Here is a 21,782-nt window from a genome sequence, read left to right as displayed (position 1 = left end):
TTCTTCAAGTAGGAACATGATATGAAAGCATTTGCAATATTTTACTCCAGTTAATTTCTTTTCATCCATATTAGCAATATATTACACCTTAATAAACATCCAGAAACCTGAGCTGCACTCACGCCCACAGGGGACAACATCTGAGACCAAACTCCCACACAAACAAATTTGACAGTCAATTCAACATCGGAGAGAGGAAAGCAATTGGCTACTGCGTAACAGTGCTGCTGCGTGCAAAACCTAAGCATATGCTTCAAGTAATACATGACAGTAGGGTCTTCCAACAGTTTAAAAGGCGCATGCTTTCAGTAGGGGAGACAGGCAAGCAGCAGAAACAGGAAGAGGAAGTAGTCCGAGTAACACCTGCATCACAGGTATAACAACGGATACTCGAACAAGTGGTTAATCAGCTTCAAATGCCATTTTTTACGCGTTGCTTTCGAATTGGGGACAGCTTAGAGGCGCATCAATGTGACATGATATTATTTTATAGTGTGCACAAGGCAGCTTCGGCTATTAACAGAGCGTCACTGTAAAAGCAGGAGAAAAAAATACGCGAGTTCCTCAATAAAACCTCGATTTTTCAAAGAGCGACCCTGTACACACACCGTGAATCACGCAGAGTGTGACCATGTATTTAGGGGTCACAATAAAGTTCAGGCAAGGGACCTGTGGCAACAACAGGTGTCACGGTCAGCTCTTCCGCACTTGCACTCACCTTAGTGTAATATAACATCCACAGCTCATACAGCTTTTCTTTCGATGCCATTCCGCCGCCCTTGTGGTTGCTCATGATTTCCTTTATTTTCTTTTAAAAGATCATGAAACTGGCAAAGATGGTCAAAGCCACGGCTGTCTGAAGTTGCTTCCTACAGGCAGGAGGACGCAGCACGCTCCTGGGTGAACCATTCCTGCAAATTCGGGCACAGTAATCCCAAAAAAAAAAAAAAAAGTGCTCTCCAGTCTCGACACACAAAGTTGTCAGAGTGACGTGAAAAAGCAAAACATGACGGTGTGGATGTGGCCGCGGTGCGGTCACTGCCCAAACTGTGCAACCAGGAACACAAATGCGTGGAAATGCATGTCTGGAGAAACACCCATGTCCGCATTTAGAGCGAGCTCGCTGCCGTATGATTCCTGTTGGAGAGAGTTCCCACGGAAGCGACAGATGCCATCCGCTCAAGACCAACAAATTAATGCGCTGCCCCTGCGGACTCGGTCTGGAGCGGTGCACGATCCTAAACGCTGTGTGACAATCAGGAGAAAATTATCACCAACTAGTGTGTAACCCTGTAAAAAAAAAAAAAAAGACAAGAAATGCGGTGAAGAGTTCTCTAGATCATGCTCACAGGTAGGCTGATATTCTTAAAGGCACACACACATATAAACACTGCCTGCTCGAGGGCTGATCTCACTAACTGACTGTCACCCGGGAGCAATGAATGCAGCTGCCCCCAAAGTTTTTATCATTTAAACGTTTCCGTACAAATAAAATAAATAACCATTAAAAAAATTGTGCAAAGAAGACTGAGTGCTCAAACTCTCACGCGATTATTGAATAAAAGCCTGCGTTGTGTAGTTACGGGTGTAGGGGTGAAACTGTCAGTTTTTAAGGCGAGCAACTTTCAGTTCCGATGACAGCTGCTCACAGTGGGTCCTTACTATATTCCTTATTGTGATCAGATAAAGAGACACTGTGGCTGCGTTAGTCCTTAAAAACTGAAATAATACGTAGGTGAAAGATTCAAAACATTTACTCCTGCAAGTATGAGGGGTATACTGAAAAAAACACGGCTTTATCTTGAACAAAAAATGAATACACACTGGAATGTTTTATTTTGTAAAATATTACTTTACGGAATTACCGTAAATGACAATGTTTCCTCTCCGCTCTATGCTGAATGCATGTCAGAAGTATGTTTGTCCCCTGACTGAGCAATAACATGGTTTATTGCACATGGTCAATTTATTGATTTATAAATCGTATCCCTACTAGTTTTATGATCACCACCTTGGTAATTTCATTAACAGCAGCAGGTTTGTATTGTTATACACACTCTCGATCAGGAGGATAGACAGGGTGAAGCTCGAGGCAGCTGTATTACCATGGCAATGGCCTACATTCCTAACCAGGACCTGTCACTGGGACCATCAGCAGGCAGGTCTGTGTACAAGTCCGTGTTTTACGTTTAATATATAAATATAGGTTTGTCAATATCGTTAAAATAGACTGAAATAAGCCATTCAAAGATAGCTTGTAAGCTGCTGAAAGTTACATTAGTTAAGGTATTTGATGATACAACTAACATTGACCCCATACATCTTATTTATAAAGTATGTTTTAATTATTTATTTGGGGTCGCATTATTGTAAGCAAGAGTTTGGTTTTTAAATAATTCTCCGTCAGGTTTCAAGTCAAACTTACGGATGATTGTGAATTTAAAAATATGAACACAATAAATAACAAAATCACATGATGAGGCAAAAGGCATCGCAATCGATGTGCTCTATGGACTTCTTTTGTCCGATCAGGACAATGAGTAGATTTCAGAGAGAATCGAGCGGCGTGTGGCTAAAAACATGGAGCAGAGTGTTGGGTCGCTTCAGGAACAGGCTCTAAAAAGGAAGGAGAGGCTAAAGGCGCTAAGAGAGAAACAGCTTCATGTAAGTTTCTTTTATGGCGTTGGCGGTATGTTGCAAAGTGTAGCACAGGCCACAGAAACCCCGTCATTTTGACACTGAGGTGCCGTTAGCAGACTTAGCTTTTAGCTAACATTAGCATACTCGTGTGTAAAATCAGCCTTATTTTTAGCCCGTAGCTTTGTTAGTGAGCTGTCAAAGTTTCGATAAATTCGTTTAAATGTAAACAGTTTTAGTAATTAATTGTTATTTTACTGGTATGTTTTGCATTTATTCTAATCTCATGTGATTGTTCTTGCACCGTGACATTATCGTTGTGTTTTATTTTCATGTTAGGTCACTGCTAGCGTCGACAGTTAAATTAAAACCGCTTCTCAAAGGCAGTTACAGTGATACTACATCAGATGCTGTACATTAACTACAGTCAGTTTGACTATAGATCATTTACGACCCAGTTTACAATACTGTGCAAGAGTCTTGGGCCATCATTTCTCCTTTTTGCTTCCACGGTGGAAGCCGTGTCATGGTTTGGCGCTGCAGCTCAGCCAGTGGTTTTAGGGATCTTGTCAAAGTTGATGGAGTTATGAAAAAGGAAAGGTAGCATTTTGTTCCCCAATGCAAAATCACATGGAAAGTGTCTCATTGGGAACAGGTTTGCTTTTCAGCACTACAGTGATCTCAAAAAGCTGCCAGTGCATTAAAAATATCACTGGATGGAAAAACACACAATGAAGCACTGTCAGTCAGACCAGATCTCAACATGAGGAGTGTGGGATCGTCTCGACAGAAACCAGAAAAAAAGGCAGAGCTTTAAATGTCCTCCAAAAAGCCTGGAGAACTATTTCTGAAGACTACTTAAAGAAATGACAAGAATGCTTTCCGAAGAGAGCTCAGGCTGTGTTGAATAAAAGGGGTCATACCAAATATTGACTTTCAAGACTGTTAGAATTGTGCAAACTGTGCTTTCTTATTTTCCTATTAACATATGAAGACATGAGGGTGGCTCAAAACTTGGGTGGGTGGGTATTTACTTCTGAAAAACGTTGCCCACAGCTCGTTCATTCTAATCTTTCTTAACTATACATAAAATAAAAGAAATTAAGCATAAATGGATAAATATTCTTCATCACAAACTTCAACCTCAAACACTCATGTAAATAAAGAAATTGAAATGAGTCCCACAGTATCACCAAAAGTTAATTCTGTTCATCTGGACGTTTCATCACTCATCCAAGTGACTTCTTCAGTCTCAGATGACTGCAGGTTTTCCCAATCTTATAAACAGTACATTTGCATAATGACTGAAACTAGCACCACTGAAGAAACAATGGGCTGGGAAGTCAGATACCACAGTATCGAGCCAAAGTTCAGGTTTGGTCAGAAGGTTCCTTTGTAAGTGCGCATGCGCCATTAGCGTGCTGCCTGCTGTAACCCTAATTTCCTTCGGGATTAATAAAGCATTCTGATTCTGATTCTGATTATTTGTCATATACAGGTAACAATGCCACATTACCACCGGCAATGAAATTCTTAGGCTCAGAGCTCCCTCAGAATAGTGCATAGAAATGTAAAGTTGCAGATAAGTAGCATTTGGATAAAAATAAGATAAACTATATAAATAAAGAAAATACATTTACTAAAAATACTGTAGCAGCTTTAGTGCGGAATTAATGGTATATACATGTAGAGTGTATCAGTGAATCAGGTGAGTGTTAGTGTATGTTTGTGTTGAGCACCCTGAGGAAGAAGAAAACAATGATGATTGCCACTATAGTCTACATATAAATAAATAAATAAATAGTTTTCAGATATTGTTTGTTTCTCATTTACCAATACTGATGCAGTGTAAATGGAACAAAAAATAAACTTGCTAGTTAAAAAAATCCATTATTTATGGTGAAAGTTGGAGAAACCTTGGTTAAAAAAATACGGTAGGGTAAATTCGGACTCCCTGTTATTTGGAGGATTTTGAGTAAAGTATGCAGGTACCTCAGTTTTATTAAATATGCCGAGAATAAATCAAAGCAGTCAGTTGTGTAGTAAATTTAAGCAGTGTGTTAGATGTGTTTGAGAATGAGTTCTTCATCATGTACAATCAGAACTGACGCTGCATTTGCTTCAGCACACCTCGGCTCTTGGACTACAGGACGGGGATGTTGCACCAGATTTTCTGTCACTCCTCCACAGGGCTGCAGTCTGTGTTGAACAATTTAAAGGTTACACAATCATTGCCCGCCACTATGGCAGAGTTTCAATTCTAGTTATGAATTCATTTTGCAACAGGAAGGCCCATTCAATGCGAAAGCTACTGTTTTGGAAGCTGGATCACAACTTTCACTAAGCAAACGTTATCTGGTTTTGCTAGCAACAGCCGATAAATGATCATTGACATTCCTGCAGTGTGTCGTTGTTTTCCGTTTGTGCTGCACTTCAAGAATGAGCCAGTACCCTGAATTGTTCTAGCAGGTGGTCAGGAAGTCTCTTCAGGAAAATGTAAGCTGGGAGTGGTTTGATATCCTTTGTTACAAGATGTGACATGGGCTCAATATTGTGCTTTCGGAATTTCTGCAAGCCTGTTTCATTCTTCACTTACACTGTTGTTTACAAATAAAAGGTTTAGTGTGGGACACCATCTCAGATGCATCATGACTAGAAACAAAGCTTTAAATGATCAGGATGAGTAATCAGAGTTGGATTAGTGGGGCTGATTTTAAATTACACATAGGTGTAAATGTAAGTGCGAATGTTTGTCTTTCTCTATGTGTTAGCCCTGCGACAGACTGGCGACCTGTCCAGGGTGTACCCTGCCTCTTGCCATATTGTAGTTGGGATAGGCTCCAGCAACCAACCGCCCTCCCGCGCAACCCTGATAAGGATAAGCATAAGAGAATGGATGGAGTTCTCAGGGTTTATGAACTACTTCTCCTGAATAGCTCAGTGTCAAGAAATAATGCAGCTTAAAATGTAAATTCATTATTTGACTCTCAAATGATGAGTGACAACAAGCAGATATTAGTTTGTTTTTCTATGCAAACAGCACCATGTTTTTCTATGGTGCTGGAGCTAAAATGACCACATACATACCTTCACTTTCACCAGCCACTGCCAACACATTTCGTTTATGTAAATAATATAAAAGACAAAATGATCTTCATTTTCTTATCATATGTTACAAAATGATTCTTCAGGGCAGATTACAATAATTTTTTAGTGTTTTTTTTTTCTAGTTTGTACTGTAAGAATAATGAACAATTAATACCGGTAATGTTAATAACTTTGATGTCCTTACAGGGGCGAGAGCAGGACGATGGGGAGCCAGAGAGCAAAAAAGCCACATTAGAAGAGGCCACTCAAGAGAAACACAGGTTGGTTCGCTGCACCTCCCACAGAAAACAAAAACGCCTGTTATCTTTTAAATATTCGTCATAAAAGCTTGTCACTGCGTCTCCACTCATTGCTGTTACTCGCCCCTTTAGCTGAGGCTTTTTAAGCTGTGCAAACGGAACTGAAACTGACTCACAAGTACATCATCAGAGCATTTATCTGCCCTTTATCTAGACACCAATGCATGTCTCGGTGTAAGTTGTGAAATGCAGTATTTACACTTAGCTGGATCTCAGCCTTGTGCTAGTAGCTGCTCAAATAACCTTCAGCTTACTCAACTTATGTGCGTTTGTTTGTAGGAAGGAGCAGTCATCTTTCCTGTCCTACAGGACCTTTTTTCCATTGTTTATATTTAATGACTGCACTGACGGCACCAAGGGAGTGCCTCTGTTTTTCCTCCAGTCCAACAGGGCAGATCTCTTTCATGCGAATGAGAAACTCGCTGTAGGGTTAAGAGCCTAAATTAGACATTTGTCTGCAACGAAGGCTTATTATTGCTCAATGCAGTCTGGAGGCTTTTTTCTTTTTCTTTTTTTTATGTTTCAATTTGAGACTCATCTTTAGCAGGGTGCCAGTGTAATGTATCTTGGGATTGGTATTAAAATTTCATGGGGCATCAAATGACTAAACGAATGTATGAGGGAACAAAACAATCAAAATGTTTGTCCCAAGGTTATTCCAATTTTAATTTGTGAGAGCTTCACCAGTTTCAAATGTCAAAATGAATTCATTAAGATTGCAAAGAGCCTTCCTGTGTGATATCATGCATTCCTCCAAGCCTGTTCCACAAAAGGCACCAACCAAACCAAGCAGCTTTTCCTGTTAGATCTTGTTATGTGTCAGGGTGTTTCCCTGTCTTTTCTTTTTTTTTTTTTAAAGATAGGTAAGTAGATTTAGAGTTCTTGGAAATGGCGAACAAGTTTTAAGAAATCTGAACTTGGAAATATTGTTGTTACATGTTAGTTTTTTGTTTTAATTTCACGTTTAAATTAAAGGAATTCTGGTAGCCTGGAGTTATTTTTACTGGGGTTTGATGAAGCAGATAGCTTTATCAGTGCAAACATTTGAACACACTGCTGCACCTCCTCCTTAAAAACAGTTCACTCTAAACATTTTGAGAAAGCCAGACTTCGACCAGAGCTCTGAATTTATCACAGGTTCTCTTTGATTCTACGGTGTGCTTGAAGTGGAAATGTGTAAACACCGTCAAAAGGTTTGGAAGTGTAAAACTAAGAGACAGTCAGGAACAAAAAGCTTTTGAAGGCGAAAATTTACATGAACTCTTTGTCCTGTTTTTTTGTTCTGCTAAAGGGGGTGTGGGGTTGGAGGGAGGCGGGGTGAGGATTCCTGATAGATTAGTGGGTTATAATTCCCTCGAGTCGCAGCACAGTTTGTCTGTGACAAACGCTCTTAAAAAGATAGCACAAATCCCTCTGATAGACAGGTGACCTGTCGAGGTGTATCCCACCTCTCACCCAGTGACGGCTAGGATAGGCTCCAGCACCCCCACGACGTGGTCCTCAGATGATGACGCTGATGTTTCCTTTCTTCCCACTTACCTTGATGTTGCTCCCTACAGGAATTATTTTTGTATTTTTGGAACTTTGCGTGCCGCTTTAGCTCCATTCTTAGACAGTAGAGATTAGAATTACTTTGTGCTTGACGTTGTGACACTTATCCACCCTTTCCTCTGGCCCCGTATATACGTTAATTATTTAAACACAGTATAATGCATAATTTAGTTGAGGATTGTGCTAAATGTGTTCATGTTTCTTACATGTAGCAACATGTTTTGGGCTACGTTTGTGCCTGTTTAATAGCTTGTTAATTGTAGAAAGCTGTCAGAAGATGAGGGGTGACAGAAGAGCTCCAACCCAAGCTTCAGGATGCCTGAGGAAGACATGTTGTGCTATTATTTTGAAAGCATTTCTATTTATTTCAGTTTTACGTGATGAAGGCTGATAAATGACTGCTTCTACTAACCTTTGAAGTGTATTGTGGCTGCTAGGAAAACCTGCTCTGCTTGCTTTTAAAGCAGTTTATCAATATACCTCTGCATATCACATAAATTTTACTGCAGTAACGATGTTTTAAATAAAGATGACATGTTAAGCTCATTACCAGGTCCATATTTTTAGTTGTAGATGCTCCTACAATAGCTTTGCATGATTAACTATTTCAAATAGTCGTTTTTTACCATATACTAGACTTTTGTGCACTCTTTGAGCTGACTTTCTTCTCATTGGGTGCCTTTTGCAAAGATGCAACGATTTAAACAGCAGGCTGTGCTCCTTTCAGATAACTGCAACAGAATGTCTTATTTCTATTTGTTGTGTTTGCAGTTTTAATGCTAAAAAAAAGTCCCTTTTAATAATCAGCTGGACAAACCAGCACAGTGCCCCCTTAAACAGCCCCTTCAAGGTCTGATATGCTGGAGGTAGAGAAAGAGAGATGTGTGAATTAAAAGTGGACCTTAGGCGTCCAACCACAGAACATGACTAGCATTTTTGCCCACACCCATACAAGGCATTGGTCTGTCTTTTGGCAGCAGCAGGAGTCTGATGAATGCATCAAGAGTGTACGCTCTCAAGCTTCATCACAAATCCATGTTAAGCTCAGAGCAGCTGATAACTCTCTTGGTCGGTGCTTGGGCAGACGGTAGTTTACCTCTGCCTCTGGACCCTCGGTTTAATCTGCAGAGATGTCAGCTAAGCTTGCCAACAATTCCTCCATGTGGAGTTGTGATGAAAGACGGTATAATTCAACATCAAGGGAAGAATTCCTCAGCTGTTTGCTGCTCTCCTGCCCGGCGGCAGGTGGAACATGTTAATCAGAAGTGTTCACGGGAATAAAGAGGGACATTATACCCAACCTTCTTTAGACATTAGATGTGCAGCTGTGTAGGGATTGCAGATGGTCTTTTATGCTCTTTAGTCTCCGGTGGAGTATATTTGCCTACACTGCCACCTCCTGGAGGTCTAGAGTGAGGGTTAATGGTATGAAAAAAGCATTTTAAGAGCATTCAGACTTCTAATAGTAGTATCACATTAAGTGGAATTGTTTTCCACAGAGAACTGAAATTGAGGAATTACGCTCCAGAGGATGAAGAGCTAAAGGAAAGACAGGTGCCTAAAGCCAAACCAGCATCAGGTAAGAAATCTTCAGTTATAGGCGACCTTTAAAAAACATTTAAAAAACCCTTTTTGGTGTCAATGCTGCCTTACTGATTGTAGTTTTGACTCCTGTTGGCTATATAATGATAAGTATTTATTGTTTGCAGTGGAAGATAAAGTAAAAGATCAGTTAGAGGCAGCTAATCCAGAGCCCATCATTGAGGAAGTGGTGGGTACCCCTGTGTAAATGTGAGTTTTCTTCACTGAAGCATTTTTATCTGCCATGTTGAGGTTTTTTTTCTTTCTTCAGGATTTAGCCAACCTTGCCCCAAGAAAACCAGACTGGTAAGACCTGTTTTCAAAATAGCTTTCCAAGCTGTATGGTGCATGATGAACTCTTGGTGTATTTTAAGATATTTCGTTAATGATTTTTTAAAAAATTGTAATTCTGGATTTAGGGATCTAAAGCGCGATGTGGCAAAGAAGCTGGAGAAGTTGGAGAGGAGAACACAGAGAGCCATCGCTGAGCTCATCCGTCAGTATTTCCTGTTATGTTTCTGCCTTTTATCACTACATTTTCGTGAAGCCACAGAGATGACGGTGCCTGAGCTGGGCATAATTTATTAGGCTAATTGCTCTGTGGTTGACAGACTCTGTGGAGGCTTGAAGCTGTCTGATGACATCAGAGGTGATCATAACTGATGAGTGATTCTAAAAATAGGCAAAATGAGAGAATACATCACAGGTTTAAGTCGAGTAGGAGATTTCCCATATTTTTATTGCGCGTAACTGATTACTGAAGACCTTTATTTAAAAGCATCTAAAGTACAGGAAGCCTGGTTTTGTTTTAATATGTATTAGGGACAGGTTTGTATTGTATGTTATTTCATCAAAAATATCAGATACATCTTTAAAAGTTAGTTTTAAATATCATTATCCTCCTGTGATCTACAAGGCTGAATAAGATCTTACCTGGAAGATGGAAAACATTGCCTTAAGCTTATGATCAGAGGATGCGGTCAATGAATGAGTCAGATTGAGTGTTTGTGTGTGTGTCTCTCCAGGCGATCGTCTGCGAGGTCATGAAGAGGAGTTGGCCGGAGCCGTTGGAGCCGTCGGAGCAGAGGCGGGAGATTCAGACTGAATCCAAGATGTGACAGAAAACTAAAGACTAAACAGAAAATGCCCAAGATTTACTGCAGCAGTCACATCTGGGTTGTGCATACAGAGGTGGATGATTTAATTGTGCAGGGAGTAAAGCAGTGTTTCCTGTCAGGTCTTCAGGCGAGTCATAGCTTCTGTCCTTGTAGTACATTCTGTATATGTTTTTTTGGAGATGCATTATTAATGTAACGGCCAATATTTTGTAAAATTAAAATATTGTTTTTTAAATTGCTGTCCATTTCATTTGTAATTTTTGCTGCCTTAAAAAAAACTGAGGAAAACAGACAAATGTAAATATAAACATAAAAACAAAATGCAGTGATTTGCAAATCATAATCTCGTAAACTGATGTTTCCATAGAACATAGAAAACATAAAAGTTTAAACTGGATAATAGCATCTAAATGACATTGATATGTCTCTTGCATCTTATTTATATCAGTTCATTTCAATTGTATTTGATATTTTTACTTTTTTTTTTTCTCCACCCCTGGTGAGCCTGAATCGGATAAGTGTAAGGAAATGGATCGATGGGCAAAAAGAAACTACACTACAGAGGCTCTGTGCCTCACATTGCACCTATTGCTTGGTCCTCCGTAAATGGTGTTCCATCTGAAATTCCATCGACATTTCACCAGAGATGTAAGGGCTACAACAGAAAATCCAAATGGAGATGGCATGTCAAATGCTACTGAGCATCAAATAAGAGAAAGAACACTTCTTAAATACACATTTATTCAGAAAATGTTCTGAAAAGCATCATTTAGTGACACCTAAGCACTCATGGTAGTTACTGCAACACTAATGTCTTGCTACATTTGACTCAAAAGTTAGTTTTGAATCAGTGGGTGATAACACGACAAACAGTTATGAACAATAAGCTGTATTTTTGGTATGACATTCACTACTGCACGGACCTGAACTGAAATGCTCCTACGCTTTCACAATAAAGTGCATCTTCGATTTCAATAGGCCCAAACTGTCCTCGAGAAGGAGGATATTGCACAGCTGATTATATTACCAGTCTAATACAAGGCCACCTGCTCCCTCCAACAGCTTCCCTCTTTACACAAAACTCTTATCAAAGATCTAAAAAGAAATTCAGTCACTGCTCATCTGAAACTCACACAAAAAAACTACACAAACATGTGACATAAATGTCATTGATATGAATAATAGACTCTCCTACACACTACAACCTTCAAAAATATACCACATTGGCGATGAAGCCTACAAACTACAGACATTTATAACAGAATGACTAATACTGCAAAAAGTGAAGTACTGATATTGTGGCTCTGGAAGCTTATCAAACCTGTATGAGTAGGTTTGTAGCTCTAAACACTGATGATCACAGGAAACGACAGATCCTGGATTTTTACATTTAAGAAACTGAGCTAGAGTGATCAGAGGAAGCATCAAAGTTCTGACAGTGGGACGCGTTAGATGATGTTTTGGCACTCGGAGTGGAAGAATAAATACGCCTGCATGCAGATTTTAATAATAAAGGGAACAGAAGCAGAAAATGGCAAAGCGGAGAATAAAATCCTCAATACTTAACCTTGATTGCAGGCTGGCATTTGGTGCCAAGTAGACGCCTGCAGATTTAGCCCTTGAGCACGATTGCTCGTAATCTTGTTGATAGTGTGGAGTTTTCATTTGCTGGTACTGACTGATTCATTCATTGCTAGTGGTTCAAGGCTGTCAGTCACACTGTCCTCCACCCGATTCAATCTTCCTGGCAGCAGGACCCAGTTCCACCTTGCACACCCTCTGAGCAAACTTCAGCGAGCACAAGGTCTCTCCCGCATTACTCTCCAGAGCAGAAACCTTTAGTAAAACAATTTGAACAAAAATGATGCTCCTTATAAGAATTTATATTTACTGTAAATGATCACAGGCTTATAAATCAGGTATTAAGTAGGACTGGAGCAGTAATCTTACCTGCACAACCATGACAGTCTTGCTGCCCTTTCCCAGGGAGTCTTGCAATAAATAAGTAAGACGGGAGTTCCTGAAGGGGATGTGGGTCTGCCGAGCCCTAAGTGCCTGAATTACGTCTCCCAGTGCCAGCAAAGAGCGGTTAATATTCTGGGCCTCTTTCAGCCTCTCTCCCTCTGCACCGGACTTCCACACCCTCTCCGAGCCAGCCAGGTCCACCAGGTTCAACTTGCCTGGGGAGCGAAAAAGTAATGCAATAAAGTCAGTCATTCCGACAAAGACTCATACCAGATGTTTGTCTTATACACTTAACTCCTGCTTCTCATCCCAACCTTTACACACTGATACCCGTGTGAAGAAACAGTTTTAAAGGGTAAATTCACAGCCTGCCCTCACCTAAATTTAAAGTAGGTATTAGACTGTAAACCATGATAATAAGTGATATTAAGTGGCTTGGACGAGTCAAAACTCCATTTTCTGTCAGAGTAAAGATGTTTAATTACACATTTAATTCCTGAGATATCTAAAAGTAAAATAAAGGAAGTGAAATTTCACTAACACATCTACAAGATAAATATTTTTCTACATGACAAATGTGTAAAATTACAGAAACACTTCTGGTAGCTCACTGCCGCAACTGTCCCTCAATCATAAAACATAAAATAGCATAAATGGCTGTGGGGGTGGACTTGAAAAAACTTGAAAAACAATACAGGTAAAAGTCCAAAAATGTATTCCCTCCTTTATATTTTCCAAAGCCGTCCAGCGGGCTGGATTGGAGTTTTTGATGTGCTGATTCTGACCCCCGCACCTTATGTTTGACACCCTTGTGTAAATGTTCCATCTTGAACCAGAAATGCATTAATAGCTGACCTGTTGTTTTGGAACCAGTGGCGAGGTCAGTGCCCTGAACAGTGATACAAAGCAGGGCATGGGAGCGGGAGCTGTGCTGGTTCATCTGAGTGCCAAAGGTAATCCTGTTCCTTCGGGCAGTTGCTAGAATCTGGATTAACACACAATCAATTAGCATAAGTGTAATCATTTTTCTAATGCTGAATCATAATTCAAAAAAATTGCATCTGTGTGGGTGTTTGAAAACAAATAAAAAGAAGAGACGCAAACATTTTTTACCTTTTTGATGTGCTGAAAGCTCTTTACTTCAATGACCCTGAGGCCCGGCACGTGTAGCTGTCCTGTTCCATCCGGGTTGATCTTTATGTCCAGTTTCTCTCCATCTTTACTCAGCAGGTCTCTAAAATACAACATACAAGTAGCCATATCTACAAGTGGTAGTTATTATTTAGGTAAGGCTCAATCGAAAGAAAAAAAGGAGGAAAGCTGTACCTTAGCACCTCATTGTAGATCTCCACAGAGCTGACTGTGACACTGTAAGACCACATGTCCTTCCTCTCCTCAATCTCACTGAAGAGATGTTTCAGTGCTCGCTGGTTGATACCTGGGTTTTCCACAGTACCCTGGAAATAAAAAGGGTACTTAGCTTGTATATTAAACCTTTAAATGTCTATTATGAGTAGCACGTACAGTAATCAGTGTTTTACCTCCATAGTGTAGGTTTTTCCAGAGCCCGTCTGTCCGTAAGCAAATATGCAGACGTGGTATCCATCGATGCAGGACGTCACAAGAGGTTCAATCTCCTGGAAGACCTGAGGAAACCAAAATAAAGGTTAGCGGTCTTCCCGCTGTACAATAATACTTCCTTCACACGTGTCATCTTTATTACCTCTTCCTGTGTGGACTGTGGGTGGAAGACTTTGTCCATTTCAAAGATGCGAGCCTTTCCTTTGTTCAGCACCGTGAGCGAGGACTCGTTGTTGGGGTCCGTCGTCACGACCACCGAGTGGCCCTCCTCGTGCTGGTCCTCCTTTAGCACTGGCTTCACGCGACACAGCACGCGAATGTTGCCTGCAAAACAGGGAGCTCGCTCAGTGATGCTGATTTTACTTGGTGCGGCCAGTTTGAACCTTTCAGTGTTATACCTTTAAGCTCCACCAGCTGCTCGTGATACTTCCTGCGCAGTGCGACTTCTTTCCTGTATTTCTCCAGGAGATCTTTGTTGGCTTCAGATATCTCACTAATAGCAGCTGAAATCTGCAACATCAAAAGACAAAAAACAAACAAAGCAAAAACCCTCCATCATGAAACTTTTTGATTTGGTCAGATAGGCAAATTTATTAAACGTAGTTCTCAAGGCACCACATACCTGTTTTTTTGCTTCGCTGATAGCTGCTCCATAAAACTCTGAGAAATTTCGAACCTGGCTCCTCAGGCTGGCGTAGTCTGTCTTCATGGAGCGTAAAGTTGGAGGAAGTGATGTGAGACGCTTCTGCAAGCCTGACAAAAGGCAAAAAAAAAAAATCCAGTTTGTTCAAATCCAGTTGCTTTTTATTTCAATTCCTCTTGGAGAAACCAAGAGTTCTTTTCCTGGAGGTTCAGTTACTCACTGAAGAATTGGTCCTGCAGGCTCTGAAAGTGTTCTGCTGAGCAGTTTGCAGCAGCCTTCACAGCCTCCTCCTTCCTCTCCTCCAAGTGGCCGATCTCTTTCAGCAGCTCCTCTTTCAGTTTACTGATTTCTCGTTCATACGCCGCAATCTGTAAGAGGTTCAGCAGAGCAGCTTGTCAGTCTGTGAGCTCGACTGCTGCAGTATGTGCAGATTCTGCTCTGCAATCAGTTCATCTGTCAATGAAACTGTGAATTTCCAGCAGCAACACAGAAACATCCTCCCTCTGACTTTGATTATCTATCCTGGGATGATGTGTTAACTAAACAGGGTGTTTTTTGATTTATACCTCTTTTTTGGAACTTCTTCTACCCAACAGCTAACAAAGGTAATTCATTTCTTTATTTGCTGCTGCCTGTGACAAAAGCTCAAACATTGGTGGAGCACATTGTCCCTAATTGTGCAAACTGTGCTGCCAGTGTTTGTCACCTTGTGTTGCAGATTACAGCTGTATTCGTCTGACTTCCTGATCTGTTCCTCCAGCTGTTTGCACCGCTCATTCTGACCGGACAGCCTTTCGGACAACAACTCATTCCTCTGTCTGGCTTTGGTTAGCTGCTTTACTGTGGCTGGAGATTCCACCTCCATGGTCTGCGTGACATACTGGCAGAGAAGATACATCTAGTTAGTGCCATTTTCTCTAAAATAATATGAAAAGATATTGTCAGTATACCCAAATCAAATTATCTACATTATTCATTCTTTATATGTGTGTTTCTACTCAACAATATAATTACGAAATCAGTCACAAAGCATTTCTGTCATTTTCTTCATCATCTTGAAAAGTTTATGGTCACTGTTCAAATCCATTTTAAAAATTCTCCAAAATAAGATTTACCTTAATAACGGGCTCCTTGCCTCGCTCTCTATCCAACTCCAGCTGTAGGTCTCTCACTCGGTCCTCTCTCTTCCTCAGCTCCTCGCCTCTTCTCCACTCGCTTTGTTCACTCCGTCGCTCCATTTGCGACAGCTGCTCCGCACGCTGTTGTAGGGAGAGCTCCAGCTGCTGCACTCTGCCACGGAGGTTCTCATTTTCCTAAAGCAAAGTAGATTACAAGTGTAAGAAGGCCTAAACTGAATGTCTGTGAGCACTCAGCTGCGCTGGTCCCTCTCACCTTGATGAGCATGGTGCTCGACTGGGAAGGGATGGTTGAGAGCTGCTGCAGGAGGCCTTGAGTTACGCTCAGGCTCTGTTTCAGACTCTCATTCTCTGCTGACAGACACAGGACCCGCTTCTCCGAGTCTGTGGCCCCCTGAGGACATGAAACATAAGGCTGAGGACCAACATATTAACAGAAAGAATCCCATCATTTATCAGAAAAAATGATCTTTTTCTGATAAATGTCTATTTAGTATATGTATACATTTAGGTCAATGTTTTGTTTTTTTTTTTAAAGTAATTTCTAGTTAAGGTTTTGTACAAGGCAAGCAGACCACTGCTTGGCTATTTTTAACTTGGTCGTGTGGCAGCTCAGCTGATGAAGTGGACACTCACAGACTTGAGAAATGATTAAATCAATAGTTTGACCGTGCAGCTCTTACAGTGGCTGTTCTCAGTCTTGACAGCTCCTCCTCACGCTCCTCGATGCAGCTCTTCAGCTCATCAATCTGTGCAAAATTACAAAACTGTGTTTTTTACAGACATTTAAAACTAAAATGTATTTTTATTGCATGTAACATAATGTGAAGTTGATGATTTATATGCACATATTTTTTACTTTTTATATTTTGTGATATATTTTGAGAGACCCTTCCAGAAAGGCAGCATAGAATAGATAACAGAATGACTGCGTAACACCCAAGAGGATATGTTTGTGCTTTAACTGGATTAGCCTTTTTCACTATATACATGCATTCATAATAAAACAAAATCTAAAAACTCACTGAAACTTAAAGAGCAACTTTGGATTTCAGGTGGCATTTTTTCTTGCTTAAATTGGTCTAGCCTAGGAGCTAACTAGTAAGGAGTGGTCTACCTGCTGTTGAAAGGTTTGTATTCGAGAGTGTCTGTCCCTTTCCTTCTGCTCCAGCTGGGAGTGCAGCAGACGGAGTTCTCCTCTCAGCCTACTCCTCTCACCCTGCAGGCCGTGCAGGGACTGCACCAGCCTGTGAACCCCAGCTTGTGCCCCTTCATCACTACTAGACTCACCTGGTGGACACAAATAACATCCATTATAATCATCAGCCTGAGTGCAAACTAGGTCTTTGTAAAAATATTAATGTTATGCCAGTCACAAATAGTCAGAATCAATAACATCTGAACTTCCACTCACTCGTTTTCTTTTTTAAATGCAGTAATTTTAATTTAATACCACTTCTACAGTGCACCTAAAAGCTTCCAAGTGACTGTAATATTAATGAAAATGAAAAGTGTGCTGAAAGCTCCCTCACCCACCATGTGAAAAATGCAACAACCTATAAAAAAGGAGCCTATTGTCCAACAAGAACCTGAGCTGCATGCCCGACAGCTTTTAATCGCTTTCCTCCTCCTCAATGATTCATCGGGTTCTGTCGCGTCTAATTTTCACTGCTGGGCTCTTTGCTAATTTTATCAACGCGTTATGTCAGATTTCATTGCTGTATCAAAAAGAGGTGGTGGTGCAAGATATTGAAAAACAAAAAGGAGACGAGGCCACAGCTGTGAATTAGTGGTGCAGGCGTAAATGTGTTGGCAAGCACTTGAGTCTGCAGAGGTACTAATGTAACGATGTCAATTTTAAGACGGCAGCTTGAAATGGTGCATGAAAATGTATGTTAAACTCTGATAAATGTCATCTGCATGCAGGGCAAACCATTCGGTTTAAATACTGAATGAAAGATCACAGACAAAGATACAAACTGGTTTACCTGCTGCACACCCAAGAGGCACAGAACCACTCCTGCATGACACTAAACAAACAAACCAGACAGACTTGTAACCCTGGGATGTAAGCCTTGGGCTATTTTTAGTCCAACACGTTTACACGTGCTGCCTAGCATGTGCCCGACCTTGTAAGTGCATTTGCAGGAAATAAAACGGCACTAACAGCCCTGTTTTATTCATGACAAAGAGTCACTGAGTCGCTACTCAAGTACCACAAAGTCTCACCGCATACTCACGTATCTTTATGCAGAAACTACAGAGCCAGCACTCAAGGCCTTAAACACGTCTACTTATAGAGATGCTTATAATCTGGTTTGGGTTATCATGCATATTGAGGTATTCCTCTGAGGCTATATAAGTGAGCTTGAGATCTACAGTTTCACAGAGCTGTTAACAACCTGACCATATGCACAACACCAAGGGAGAGAATACACTGCTACGATGTCAAAGAGCCATCTGGTCAAATCTGAAGCACATCAGATACAAACATCTAAAGCAGGGGTGTCAAACTCAAATACACAGTGGGCCAAAATTCAAAACTGGAACAAGGTCGCGGGCTAACATTAATATTTACTGAAAAAAAAATCTTCCTCCAGATTTAAGAATGAATTTCTTCTTATGGACTCAAACAAGTTTTGCTGAAAAACTGAATATGGAACAAGCAAAGCTTAATACTACACAATATATATATTAGCTGTATAATACCAGTAGGCCAGCTCTAATAATAATTTAGTATTGGCTTCACGGGCCAAATGTAATTGGGCTGCGGGCCAGAGTTTGACACCTATGATCTAAAGCTCTGCGGTCAGTTGCAGCTGTACAGTGTTTGTCTGGCTTCTGTGACATCATTACTGCCAAACGTCTTGCATCCTAATAAATCTGATTAACCTGTTTTTCTACAAAAGTGCTGCCTCGCATGTACTTTGTGTTCCCAGTTAGATAAAATCAGACTCTTTTCTAAAGCTGGGTAGGTGGACAACTTAAAAGGCATACACCCACATTAAATGTAGTTGAACTACATAATACCCCATGACAATGAACCAAAACACTTAGTCATCATGCTTTAAATCTCTCGTTCTCAATGCTCTTCACGTTTTTTAAGCAGTAATGGAATATTGTAGAATTTTCTCCACTGTAACAGAGAGAACATGAACCCTGTCTCATTTAAAATACAGAACCCAGTGCATTCGTTTTCATCCATTGTCCTGCTAATTCATCTTCCTCCAACTACCCACTCTGGAGTCTCATAAATCTACCTTCAGACATGTGCAATTTTCACCACTTCTTTTCCCACCAGCTGAGTGGATGGGTTTATTGAAACAGCCCCTTGACCTTTTCCTCATTTTTGTCTCACACACTCCATGACAATACACCGCAATCTCACGTTCCCCTTATTTTCCCTTCCCCCATCGCTCCTTCCCTCCCCCCTCTATCACATCTCCTCCTTTTCTCCAACCTCATCCCAGCTCTCTCACCTTCGCTCAGTGGACTGGGGCACTGTTGCTGGCTGATGGCCTCTTCCAGACTGCTGATGATGCTGTTCTTGTCCCGGAGACGCTGGCGGTAGGAGGCTCGGAGAGCCTTCATCTGGCGGCGGTGCTGGACTCGGTGCCTCTTCAGCTGGACCCGGTACTGGTCAGCCTGCTGCTGCAGTTGCTGGAAATGGGAGTACTGCTCCAGAAAACTCAGCAAGTGGGACATCACTGCCACCAGGGGAGACTCTGCCAACTATGCAGCAAAGAGCACACACAAACACATGCACATAAAGCTTAATAATGTGCAGAGTGCCCCGGTTTGGGGAAATTGAGCTCGTGTTATTCTGTCCTACATCAGTTGGACACTTGTTACCTTTCCTGTTGTTTCGAGCTGAACCTGGGAAGCTCTTCTCTTCTCAGCATCCTGCTTGAAAGATAGAAAAGTGGCCAGAGGAGTGCAAGCTGGGATGTCAGGGGCGTCTTCCTCATCTTCATTGCTCATTTCATCTGTGTCACTGCTGCTGCCTGGATGACATTGCATCACACAAGCAATAGAGTCAAGGAATGTATGTACTTATTGATCTCTTGTAGACAAAAATAAAAGTGTTATTCCTAAATACTTTCATTTTATGGTTAAAAATGCCCTGAAAGACTATTTGAGCACCCACTTGATTCACTAAAGCGAGCACAAGCTTTTTTTCCCACTTTGGAGGTGTGGCCATCTCTCCTCCTGCTCCCTGTTTCCATGGAAACAGGTCCTGGCTCCTGAGCACAGCATCATATATAAGAGTCAGTAAAATAGACATGCATACAGCAGCATTGTGTACATCCTTTGTTAGTGAGCTTATGGCCTGCATTTTCCCCCCATTTATTTATTTCAATAGAGAACCCCTGAGGCTGGACATGATATGGCTAGACGTACATTTGGGGAATCTCCACACGCCCCTTCCAAGGCTTCCTCCTCCTCCTCCTCCTTCTTAAAGACAGTGTAGAAGATGTAGACCAAAAGGGAGTAAAAGGCATACATCTCCACGCTGCCCAAGAGTCTCTATAGATGACAAATGAGCTCATTAATAGCACGCATCTTTGCAAAGGTGGAGAAAAGCAGAATTTTATTTTTGTACTCTTATACTAACAAAACATTTAATATCAATGATTGTTAAAGGTTACATAATAACAAAATCTAGTGCAAATACACAATGACTTCTACAGAGGTGAAACATTGTTTCTATTGTAACAATCACTCTGTTCCATCACAATAAAACGCTTCGACTTCTTTACCTTATCAAATGAATTCTCCTCTTTGGTGTCAACTCGCCGACATTCCAATCGTTCCTATTCCACTTTCAGCTTCCATCTGTATTCCCAGTGATGACTCTTCCCATGCAGCTCTTGTTATCAGAGCTGCAACAGCATCTCACAGCTGTGTGCAGCTCCTCTGTGCCTCCTTCCCAACCGTCCTCTCCTCTCTCCTCCCCTTTGCTCCATCTACAGGCTGCATCTGCAGCGAGCATGCTCAGTGCAGTTTCCCGATGCGCTGCAGTGGTGAAGTGACAGATACAGGCAGTCATGGAGACAGATTGAGGTTGTAGGTTTGATGCCAGCGGTCGCAGTCAGGGGTGACAGTGACCATAAAAGGTGCTCGGAAAAATCAGAAGCTGCAGCTTCATGCATCTGAAAACATCGGAATGGTTTCAAGGAGTAAAAAAGTGGTTTAACAATGATAGATGGCACAACAGTGAGACGGCTGTCAGGTTTTACATGTTTGTTTATTTAACAAGTTAAATACAAAATGTCAAACTTCTAAATGGTCAAAAAATAGAAAACTAACACTTTAAAAGGCAACAATTACCATAACATTTTGGACTTCCCACAAAAATGGTAAAAAGCATCAGTGTTCATCTTTTCCCTGAAGACTGACATAGGCAGTCCCAGAGAAAGACACAGATGCTTGCACATATACTGCAAAAAGGAAAAAAAAAAAAAACTGCTGAGGAAGCTGCTCACACCCCTGAAATCTTTAGGGAGCCTCTGCAGCGTCCACTACAAATGACTGTAAAGAATATCAATATCTCACAAGGTCAATGCAAATGACATGGGACACAGTGAAACGAGGGTGGTTTAAACAGGCCAGGTTGTTTCAAGTACCAAGACAGCTGATGCAAACCAAGAAAGTTTTTTTCCCCTTGTTTAAATGAACTGATAAGAATCAAACAGTTGTGATGAGGTAAGGGCTGGGCCAAAACCACTGCAGATTTTTTTTTTCTTAAACAGACATCGTGCTGAGTCTGCAGAACAAATATCACCCAGACTCTGAGGCAGCTGGAAACCACAACATTAAAACTGTTAGAAGAGCCGGAAGATGGAAGAACACTGCTAAAAAGGAAATTCATGCAGGAAGTTCAAATATACAAATGACATCTTTAGAATAGTCAAACACAACATATGTTAAGTAGACTTCTACAAAAAGGGTATCTTCAGTTATGGTCTCTTGGTTTGGCTATATGTTCCAGAAAATGCAGAGGCAAGCAAAAACAAGCATTACAAAAATGACTATTGTAATATTCATGCTGTGGTACTTTCATGCTGGAAAATTTTCCCATCTTTAATTTCACCCACAATTATTTCTTTAATGTTTGGAAATTCTTCTAAATTACTGTTTATATTCTTCCCTGTTTAAAACT

General features: G+C 41.0%; 3 protein-coding genes across 5 annotated transcripts in view; 1 reads left to right on the top strand and 2 right to left on the bottom strand.

The window, feature by feature from the left end:
- Nucleotides 1-1,264, bottom strand: part of nbeal2 (neurobeachin-like 2) — a 31,870-nt gene extending 30,606 nt beyond the window's left edge. For all 3 annotated transcript variants that reach the window (XM_035912312.2, XM_035912313.2, XM_006801366.3), the window contains exon 1: nt 719-1,264. In XM_035912312.2, coding sequence (XP_035768205.2) covers nt 719-793 — 75 coding nt within the window. In that variant the 5' untranslated portion in view covers nt 794-1,264. The remainder of the gene's footprint in view (nt 1-718) is intronic.
- Nucleotides 1,265-2,525: 1,261 nt separating this feature from the next.
- On the top strand, nt 2,526-10,529 carry ccdc12 (coiled-coil domain containing 12). Its single transcript, XM_006801367.2, has 7 exons — nt 2,526-2,664; nt 5,932-6,005; nt 9,095-9,174; nt 9,305-9,366; nt 9,448-9,482; nt 9,596-9,672; nt 10,202-10,529. Exons 1-7 carry the CDS (start codon nt 2,581-2,583, stop codon nt 10,279-10,281), a joined length of 492 nt encoding a protein of 163 aa, XP_006801430.1. The 5' UTR covers nt 2,526-2,580; the 3' UTR covers nt 10,282-10,529.
- Nucleotides 10,530-11,018: 489 nt separating this feature from the next.
- si:ch211-257p13.3 (kinesin-like protein KIFC3) lies at nt 11,019-20,568 on the bottom strand. The gene is made up of 20 exons (XM_006801368.2): nt 20,380-20,568; nt 20,021-20,146; nt 19,767-19,863; nt 19,472-19,623; nt 19,099-19,351; nt 16,737-16,909; nt 16,303-16,368; nt 15,876-16,013; nt 15,599-15,796; nt 15,190-15,363; nt 14,704-14,851; nt 14,463-14,593; nt 14,239-14,350; nt 13,983-14,164; nt 13,801-13,905; nt 13,586-13,716; nt 13,373-13,493; nt 13,115-13,244; nt 12,245-12,474; nt 11,019-12,130 (listed from the first exon to the last, which is right to left on the bottom strand). Exons 2-20 carry the CDS (start codon nt 20,123-20,125, stop codon nt 12,005-12,007), a joined length of 2,772 nt encoding a protein of 923 aa, XP_006801431.2. The 5' UTR covers nt 20,126-20,146; nt 20,380-20,568; the 3' UTR covers nt 11,019-12,004.
- Between the last annotated feature and the right edge of the window lie 1,214 nt (nt 20,569-21,782).

The sequence above is a fragment of the Neolamprologus brichardi genome, chromosome 11, assembly GCF_056152115.1.
Source record: "Neolamprologus brichardi isolate AB-2024 chromosome 11, ASM5615211v1, whole genome shotgun sequence".
NCBI classification, from domain to species: domain Eukaryota; kingdom Metazoa; phylum Chordata; class Actinopteri; order Cichliformes; family Cichlidae; genus Neolamprologus; species Neolamprologus brichardi.
Note: the sequence above shows the minus strand (reverse complement) of the source record. Positions and strands in the feature narration are given on the sequence as shown.

Bases quoted from the DNA above. Each gene is read 5' to 3' on its own strand.
- si:ch211-257p13.3 (XM_006801368.2), bottom strand. From the start codon at position 20,125: ATGTATGCCTTTTACTCCCTTTTGGTCTACATCTTCTACACTGTCTTT. The intron at 14,351-14,462 runs GTATGTGGTGCC...TTGATGTTGCAG, and splicing joins TCAGCGAAGCAAAAAAACAG to ATTTCAGCTGCTATTAGTGA. The intron at 14,165-14,238 runs GTATAACACTGA...CCTGTTTTGCAG, and splicing joins GCAGCTGGTGGAGCTTAAAG to GCAACATTCGCGTGCTGTGT.
- ccdc12 (XM_006801367.2), top strand. From the start codon at position 2,581: ATGGAGCAGAGTGTTGGGTCGCTTCAGGAACAGGCTCTAAAAAGGAAG. The intron at 6,006-9,094 runs GTTGGTTCGCTG...TGTTTTCCACAG, and splicing joins GCCACTCAAGAGAAACACAG to AGAACTGAAATTGAGGAATT. The intron at 9,483-9,595 runs GTAAGACCTGTT...TTCTGGATTTAG, and splicing joins GCCCCAAGAAAACCAGACTG to GGATCTAAAGCGCGATGTGG.